Here is a 9,641-nt window from a genome sequence, read left to right as displayed (position 1 = left end):
AGGGTTTATGACTATGCGTATTTGCCATTTACACGTGGCTAGTGTCTGGAATGCATGACATCATGAACGCTGTGTTGAGTGTAACCATATATGAATATGCGTACAGATCGGGCATTATGGGCCGCGAAGTCCGCATTTGGGCAGTTCCAGAACAACTCATAGCTGTTACAGGATACTATATTACTACAAGACCCATAGTGCATTGGGTGTCGCTCCTCCATGAACAGCTGATTGTCAAGTAGGGGAACAATGTCTACCGTGTGCAGAGAAGGAAGGGTCTCAAAGATGGAGTACGAAGAGAAAGCTTCCTCACAGTCAAACAGGTAAATGTATCAGGCTTTAAGACCTAAATAATGTTCAAGCAAACTACTGAAAAATGTAAAGCCCTTTTACTGTAGGTTTAGTGATAGCATCTTTGGAGAATCGTTCGACCTGACGCGCAACACGTCCTCATGGGGAGCATGTCCAGTGAGTTCATGAAGCATCGCGTAACTGTAATGGAAGCTAGGAAGTTAGAAGCAGTTGTCCAGAACAGACAAATAAAACCTGAAAATGTAGGCCTTAGTGCTGACATTGTGACCGTTGTGAATAATGGCGACAAGTGAATAGATGTATTTAAGCAGCACAAAATAATTCACTATGCTTGTCGATCACTGCTGGTTATCATAGGCATACTTCGTTCTTTGTATACGTTAGTAAGAAATTCTTTTTTTTGGAGGTGGGGTCGAACATTCATATCTAAAGATCTCTCAAACTTGATCATGGCACATAAACACTCCAATATTTCCCCAAACATGGAGAAAGATAAGCAGAAAGACAGCAGAAAGATAAAGGCAAAAGAATATCGACCATGACATAATGTACTGTAACCATAGACTATATGACTGTAACTACATCGGTACAGTCGTATTTAAAAATTTATAAATAATTATGTGGTTTTATAACAATATACCTCAGTATGTTATTAACCTAGTGAAATAAAGTGCTACTACTTTATGGGCTCTTGAATACCACAGCCCTGTCTTGAAAAGTAGGCTACTGATTTGTCTCTGTGTGTTCATGAAAACAGACCTCTTAATTATGAATCTCAAGCTTAAAAATGACATTACTCACATATTTCTTAACCATATAGGCTACAGTAGATTTAAAGAGGCGATGCATTTTAGACAATACATGCCTGCTTTCTGAAATCTTTGCAATTGGTGAACCCTTATCACTACTGTTGCAGGACGGCACCCATGTGTTTATTACAATCTGAATACAAATCATCACACATGAAACACTGGAGAGGATCACCATGTGAACAAACAGTTTCACTTGTGCTGAGTGGAGTCTACAGGGCCTCTGTCTGATCCCTCTCTAAACCACAAGAGGGTGTTACTACATAGGCAGGTTCAGTAGCTGTGCTCCCATTACTTAATGGGAGCAGATAAATGTACAAGGATTACTAGGACTTCAACATAACTGTTGAGGATTTAATGTAATAAAAGTAGAACACATAGTTGTATATTTCATCACTATCTAATTTAAATCTTTTACGTATAAAAATGTTCTCAAGAAACATAAATGTATGTTCTATTTTGAGACTAATATGTTTGGAAACCTGGTTAGTGAGCACAGCTGCTGAGCTCCAGGGTTCACATGTGAGGTTACATAACTAACTCCTAGTTCTTAGTAGGCCTACAGGAGGGACCAGGACTGTGACCCTACTGAAAATCCCCCCTACTGAAATGGTTGACCCCTTTCAGGGGGTCAACCATTTCAGAAGGGGGGATTTTGGTTTCCTCTAGGCCTGTGTATTTTCACATAGTAATCAATTTCATGAAGATGTTTATCTAGCTAGCTACTGCAAATTAATTTAACAATAGCTGCTGCTTCTTTGTACCAATATACTGTCTATTTTGCCTGAAGGATGTCCTGTCTTTGCTTAGTGTTGTCACAGTATCTAGGAGTATTGAATGTCTATTTCATTCAATAGTCCCATGAAAAGCCAACAATCCTTTACTCATTCAACCCTCGAAATTACTGCAGCTTCCGCTGGGATTACGGGACACTCAGTGTTGCTATAGACAAAAATGCAGCTCTTAGTCAATCGGCATAGCAACGACACAAATACTTCACTAGTTTGTTTTTGCTACAAAGACAACCAATAGGAATCCTGATGGTTGGTCTCTCGCCAGAGAGTCTCTTGAGTGTGTGTGTGTGTGTGTGTGTGTGTATGAGTACAGTGTGTGCAGAATTATGCCTGTGTGTAAACTAGTGGTGGGCATAGATTAATTTTAATCTAGATTAATCTCACTGTAATCTTGGCATTAATCTAGATTAATCTAGATTAAAATGGCTCATTTGAATTCTGCCGAAGGCATTCAGAATATGTGTGCTACCCAAATAATGACTAAAAGTAAGTCTTTGAGAACGGGTTTCTCAAGCCAGGTGGCGCATTAGACCAGGAGCTCATCTCCTGTTTCCAAAATGCATCACAAACTGCTTGAGAAAACAGTTCTACTGTGATAATTGGTGATGAAAAGAAATTTTGTTCAATAAGATGTACTTGTGTTTATTAGCTGTTTATTAGATTAGTTAGCTTGACTCATAGAGCTGTGCTGACGGGCTTGCCTCAGTTGCACTCAAACATCGTAGTTTGACGACGACTCTTCCCCTGCGCTACATCAGTGCTTGGCCCGGCATCTTCCGCATTAGCTAAGGGATGCTTTGCGTTTAGGTGGTATTTGAGACTGGAAGAACTCCTACAGTAAACTAATTCCGCATAGCACAAGGTGCAAACAACCTTAGTCTTGTCGAGGTTTCCATTGGGAAGCTTCTTAAAAATTAATTTTCCCTGAAGCAAACCAGGCGGCTTCATAGCTGCATCCATGTTAGCACGTCACGTTTGATGTAATAATTTCATACACAAGGCATACACACAGGTTCGAAGACTCGTTCTGGCCCCCTACAGTGCAATTCCGCATACATCCGCGCTAAAATATCAAGGTGAAAGTCATCATAGCTTGCGTAGTATAGACCCAGCACCCAACCCAACTTTGAGAATAGATTAACGGCGATATATATTTTATGGCCCGATAAGAGTCTCACGTTAACGCAGCGCGTTAACGCTGATAACGGCCCACCACTAGTGTAAACACACTTGAGCGTGTGTATGCTCTCAAGAATGTATGATGTGTGTGTGCGTGCGTGTTTGTGTGCGCGTCTGTGGTTGTGTGTGTGTGTGTGTGCACACAGGTGTGTTTGTGCTTGTGTAGGTGTGCAGATGTGTGCGTGTGCTGCTTGTGTGTGGGTGTGTGTGTGTGTCTGCAAGGCCACGCCTCACTCTGTCGGCTGACGAAGGGGCAGGCGGAGTGTAGAGTTTCATCATGCTGTTTATTCCCCAGTCAGTGTGCTGGGTGAGGGAGGGGGAGCCGTGTGGCTCTGCGTGATCAAGCGGGGCAGCTTTGTCTCCTTTTTGTTTGTGCGTTGGTTTGTTTATGTGTGTCCATGCCAGTGAAAAACTGTGTGTGCCTGCACTGCTCATGCAGCTGTCCCCAGACTCGGGTGTCAGGCACGTAGAGACACAGCGACTACCCTCTGGGGACTAGTGCGTTTTCCTTCTGCCCCCTCCCTCCTTTCCCTTCCCTCCCTTTTTCAGTCTCCTCCGCTCCTCCACTTGCGCGCTGCTTGTCTGCTGTTGACTCGTACAGTTCAGCAGCGGACCGTTCACAAGGTTCCTTCTCTGCTCCGATGTCTGTCTCTGTCTGCTCTCGCTGTCCGTCTCTCTTCACTGCACTCCCTCCATCCCTAGTGGAGAGTCGTGTACAGTGACTGTCAGGAACAGATGACCAGTTGGTTAGCGGGGCCAGGAGAACTGTGTGTGTCTGTGTTTTTCTGAAGAGGGGAGGTCTCTCTAACCTGCAGCTATTAATACCACCTAACGAACATAATCTGGAGGATAGGTTATCCTCTTACGTTTGTTGGCCAGAAGGCTGAGGGGCGGGGGGAGAGAGGGAGAGGGAGGGAGCGAGAGGGAGAGAGAGAAGGAGGGAAAGGCTTCACTGCTTTTCCACTCCTAATGCTCTCTCTCTCCTGCGACAGTTTCCTCTCTCTCTGGCTCAATAGAAAGCAAAGTGGATCTAAAGTTAAAAGCATAGTTTCGTTTCTCCCCTCAGTTTCTTTTTCCCTCTCTGTCTCTCTCTCTCTCTCTCTCTCTCTCTCTCTCTCTCTCTCTCTCTCTCTCTCTCTCTCTCTCTCTCTGTGAACAAGTTTTGCCAGGGGGCAGTTAAACCTAGCTAGTGTGTGTGTGTGTGTGTGAGGGAGCGTGTTTGTGTAGCCTGTGCTTAGTGACAGCCCTGCTAGTAACACCCAGAACTGAGCTGTGAGTCAACCTTTGCTAGTCGGAGCGTGGTGCCTACTTTGATCATGAACACTCTGCCAGCTTACTGTGGAGCCAGGATATCAGGCTGCTGGACCCTCAGGTCAGACGGCAGGTAAGACACACATGCTCCCCTCAGATGGTGTCGCGTTTATCTCTCTCTTTTGTTTACCTGCTTTCGCTTTGGCTCTGTATTCATGGAGCCTTATAGCCTCAGGTGACCTGGGCACTGTTGTGATGGGGATAGAGAGTGATAGTGCCCGGGGAGTCCTTGTCATCAGTCGGTCTTTCTGACACTCGTCTGTCAGTCTGTGTGTCTGTCCTACACTGACGGGGGCCGGAGTCTGTTGTGAGTTGGTGTGGACCCAACAGGACCCAGCAGGGTTGTTCGGCTACTGTAAGCGTAGTCCTTTTGGTATTTATGTATGAGTGCATTTGGTTTGTGTGTTTTGCCTATCTTGTCCATGAAAGTACAGCTCAGCCATCACAGAGATTTAAAGTGTGACTATACAAAGTTTGTGTGTCTGCGTGTGGAGTCCATTCGGGTTAGTATGTTGTGTTGCCTGTATCCCACTAGCTGTTATTATTATCACTCCTCCCCAGCTGCCTAGGGGCCTGAATAGCTCCTGAGACTGTTCCAGAAAACGTTTTTTCTCCGTCTGCTCTTCTCTGCCTATGTACCGTGAACTTGACAAGTGGAGATGACACACATACAGTCCACCACAAAGCTCTAGTAGTTAGGAATGTTTTAGGAAACCTTTGGGTATCGGAACCATGGATCGAGGACAGGGTTCACAGTCAAACCAGTGTAGTGTAGGCTAATCCTTTATTGCACCCAGTTTGACTTTGACTGATAACCCAGCTCGAGTGTAATGTTCTCTGAAGGTTCTCTGTGTGTCCTTTCTGCCGTTCTCCCCAATGCTCTCTGCTTCTTCCCAGGTGGGCCAAGTCAGATAAGATAACACACACCCAGGATAATGTTTGCTTGTCACCTTTAACCCCAGCTGTTCTTCCTGGAGTAAGAGGCCAACAGCAATGATGTAAGCACACTGGAGCCACAGAGACAGTGAAGGAAGAAAGAGGCTGTTTTCTCACAGTCGTGCCCCTAGATACCAGCTGGACTACACGCAAACTATACCCTACGGGAATTGCCTGTCTAGCGCAGAAATGGCTTCTAGCATTCTGCGGTCCTCCAAGGGAGAGGTGTGGATCTCACGCTTGCTCTAGTAGGTGTCGGTGTTCTCTCTAACTGCTGGAGTAATGCAGATATCTGAAGAGGTTCTACTCTTAATGTGGAGAATGTGAGGGTAGGGTATTTTTCCTTGTAAAATAGTTTTAAGGACAGAATTTCCAACTATGGTTTGTCCGTCTTTGTGTTCATGGAGTTAGTCATTTTAGTCATTTTTTTTTTTTAGCAGACGCTCTTATCCAGAGCGACTTACAGTAAGTACAGGGACATTCCCCCGAGGCAAGTAGGGTGAAGTGCCTTGCCCAAGGACACAACGTCAGTTGGCTTGACCGGGAATTGAACTGGCAACCTTCGGATTACTAGCCCGATTCCCTCACCGCTCAGCCACCTGACTCCCATAGTTGGTGGTGGACTCCAAATCGAATGTTAATGAAATCCTCACTGCTGCTGAATCTTAATGTCCTTCCTCTGGGTTAGTGTGCCACTAGGAGGCCAGAGGCCCAGGCCCCTGAGAAGGACACAAACCTTCACACTTACACTCTACAATAACAACAACCAAGGTTTCAGTCCAACACTGTCAAACCAAAGAAACTGGCTTAACCAGTGCACTGGTGAAATGGAGGCTTGGATGTGTCTCAGAATGTGAATACTTTTTCACCTGTTGGTCAAAAGCTGCTTTGGATAAGCCTGCAGGCCTCTCCGAGCTGCTGTCTCAGGTGTTGGTGAGGAGCGGGTGAAGGCTGGCCATGGCTGGTGAGGTTAGTTTGAATAGTACCAAATGATTAGGCAAATCCCCAGCGGCACAGTGGCATGTCTTGTTGTGCTCCCTGTCACCACTCTGCAGCCTAACACCTGTGACCAGCGGTTTTGAATGTCCTCACTGCAGCTTGTCAAAGGGACATTCCTGTCCACATCTCTCCCACTCCTCCCCACCTGGAGAGGCTGTGCTCGGCAGGGGGTCTCACCAACAAGCTCCTAACCTCAGCAGTGAGCCCCACACCTGGACCCTGCCCCACCCCCAGGGAGGTTCAGCAGGCTGTGGACTCTGTGGGCCTGTCACATTTACACAACCAGGGTGATGGTGTACCGGCACATCTGGATGCTCCATGATGAACTTGAGTCAGGGCCCTAGATAGAGACTCGTGGGAACAGCAGTGCACAGTGAAGACTGACTCATCGTTACTATGTTTTTGTAAAACTATTTTCTGTTGACTCAGATGTTGCTGGACCTGTTCAGAAACCGTTTGAATGACAGGTTGTGTTTAACAAGAATCAGAATCCGATTTTCCGGTTTTTATTCGCCATGAAAGTTTGCACAGACAAGGAATTTACTTTGGCAGGAGAGCCTACCTAGGTTGTGTCTGTTGACAATGTGAATCATTGTGGATTTTTTGATCCTGATCACTAAATGGTTTTGAAAATGCCTTGTTATTGTCATACCCTTAATGGATCTGGCCTGATCCTTGGGTTGGTATGTGGCTTGAAATATGTTATGAAACGAGCAGCCATCAATCAGTCTTTTCTGTCCCTGTTTCAACACATCCTATTCAGCACCTCCGAGTAACATAAAAATATGTTTCCTTCTAAAAAAAATCCTTGAATTTGTGGGAAGGTGACAGTGTGGTTATTGTTGTGTTTTCTGTTCTACAGTGGGGGGGGAGATGGCTCTCTGGACCGTCTCCTCCCGCCAATCAACATGGGCTTGTCACCACGGAAACGGACCACCAGCCAGTGCAAGTCGGAGCCGCCCCTCCTGCGCACGTCCAAACGGACCATCTACACGGCCGGACGCCCGCCCTGGTACAACGAACATGGGACCCAGTCCAAAGAGGCCTTCGTCATTGGTATGAAAGTCAGAACAGGAGGAGTGTGTACCACACACACACCACTTCTGATGTTCCCTCATGAGGTAGACTTGGATTGTTGTTGAGTCCCAGGTACAAAGTCTTACTCGGTTCTGATATATCTATCTGCCACATGCACGTGACTGAGGCACTTTTTTCAGTTTACGTGTCTGTGCAAGTTTATGTTCATGATTAAAGTCAAAGTTGCTGCCAAGACTTATATCTGCCAAATGATAAGTGTGATGAATGTGTTGGGAGTGCCCGCCAGGCTAATGATTAGTGACAGGAAGCCATCTTGGATCACTATGGCAGTTCAGCCTGTGGTGGGTTTTACTGGGCTCAGCAGGAACTCTGCGTTAGAGGGGGTGACTCTGCTATCTAACATGGAAGTCTGTCCAACAGTGTTAGACACTGTAAAAGTCTGTTGTTGCCTTATGTTGGCCAGCCCACATATCATTTTTTATACAGACAATGAAAGAGCAGTTGGTGTGCTTGTAAGGAGAGCCCAGTAATTAGCCAGATATGCCCTTAAACAAGCAGAGAACTGAGACGTTTGCTGTGCAGATCAAAATAAAGGAGACTAGAAACAGTATGCTATATTATTAATGTTTTACCTAACCACGTAGTTCCCACAGGACAAAGGTCCGGAGTTGTCCACAAACCAGAATGTTTGCAAACCTCTGGTCTACAACCCCCTTCTGCTGTTGTATAGGTGTAGTACAACAGGTACAACACAGTGTGAGCGTGTTGTGTCGTCTCCGTGTTGCAGGCCTGTGTGGGGGCAGTGCCTCGGGGAAGACCACTGTGGCCAGGAAGATCATCGAGGCTCTGGACGTCCCGTGGGTGGTCCTGCTCTCCATGGACTCCTTCTATAAGGTGTGTGTGTGTGTGTGTGTGTGTGTGTGTGTGTGTGTATGGATATCCATGCACATGTTTTCATAAATATGTGAGTTTGTGTGCATGTACAGTATGATGTGAGCACATGGATTGCTTTGTGTGAATGTGATCTTAATATTTACTGCAGGTGTGCGGGTGACAGATAATCTCTTTCTCAGAATATTAATGAGTTATTGGTACATTGCTACAGAGAGAGAGAGACAGACAGACAGAAGGACATAGTAAGTGAAAAAGAAACTGAAAAATGGGATTCAATGAAGACCTCTGGGGTAGAAGACAAAGAGAGGAGAGGGGAGCAAGAGAAGTCTGATAAAGTAGAGTTGCTAAGAAAGAGAGTGAAAGGGAGAGATCACCAACACAAGCTTGTCTCTCTAATGTAACACAGTCACAGCAGAGGCAGTTGAGAGGTCAGAGCACAAAGGGGATGGGTATCCCATTGACCATTCACAACATGCCAATCAACTAGTGCCAGCTGAACATGCCTTGACATCGTGCCTTGACATCAAGATACTTTAGAGATCCTTATACCCTAGTGTCTACCATTCAAAAGTTTCTTGATTCATTTCAACCGTGGAAGAAGAAGATCTGTTGTCAATCATGGGTAAAAGTTAAAGTAGTTGTGTCTAGTTGTGGATCACTAGTCTGCAGACAGACATGTAGACGTGAGGACATGTAGGTGTCGTTCTGTACCCTGCACCCCTTCCCTCTGCTCTGAAGGAGGAAGGGGACTGGTTGAATTTCTCACTACTATAGAAGAGAGCTCCCCATTGGTTCGATGGAAAGGGGGTGGGCTTTCACAGAGAGTGCCAAATGCTAAGGCTGGAGTTATGATGGCACACACAAACATAGTGACACAAACACACACTCATACACACACGTCCTCACACACACTCTCACATTCACACCACTCTGGCACAGACCTCAGAGGGGGTCACAATGTTCTCTTGCATCCTAAATTTAGTTGAACTTCAGTGGCACTCCACCATGGATGTGTGTGTGTGCATATGCATATGCACCAACATGTGATGTATGTACAAGAAACATCATCCTCAGTCACAGGTTTTTGTTTTGATACCTGATGCAACCTTGATAGCTAATTCGTTTTTTTCTTAACTGATAATAAAATAGGCCATGAAATATATTAACACCAGTTTGATGCTGTGTTCATTCCAGGTTCTGTCTCCTGAAGAGCAGATTCTGGCGGCCAGTAATAATTATAACTTTGACCACCCTGATGCGTTTGACTTTGGTCTGCTTACACACACCCTGCGCAAACTCAAACTGGGCAAAAGTGTCAAGATCCCTGTGTATGACTTCACCACACACGGACGGCAGAAGGAGTGGGTGA

The 9,641-nt window shown here is 45.6% G+C and overlaps 1 protein-coding gene across 1 annotated transcript in view; it reads left to right on the top strand.

The window, feature by feature from the left end:
- The first annotated feature begins 3,821 nt into the window (after positions 1-3,821).
- LOC136945273 (uridine-cytidine kinase-like 1) overlaps positions 3,822-9,641 on the top strand; it is a 6,298-nt gene continuing 478 nt past the window's right edge. Inside the window, exons 1-4 of the mRNA XM_067239019.1 lie at positions 3,822-4,478; positions 7,203-7,396; positions 8,166-8,272; positions 9,467-9,637. Coding sequence (XP_067095120.1) covers positions 4,411-4,478; positions 7,203-7,396; positions 8,166-8,272; positions 9,467-9,637 — 540 coding nt within the window. The 5' untranslated portion in view covers positions 3,822-4,410. The remainder of the gene's footprint in view (positions 4,479-7,202; positions 7,397-8,165; positions 8,273-9,466; positions 9,638-9,641) is intronic.

Source organism: Osmerus mordax, chromosome 7 (genome assembly GCF_038355195.1).
Source record: "Osmerus mordax isolate fOsmMor3 chromosome 7, fOsmMor3.pri, whole genome shotgun sequence".
Taxonomy (NCBI): domain Eukaryota; kingdom Metazoa; phylum Chordata; class Actinopteri; order Osmeriformes; family Osmeridae; genus Osmerus; species Osmerus mordax.
This window is presented reverse-complemented; position numbering and strand designations above follow the sequence as displayed.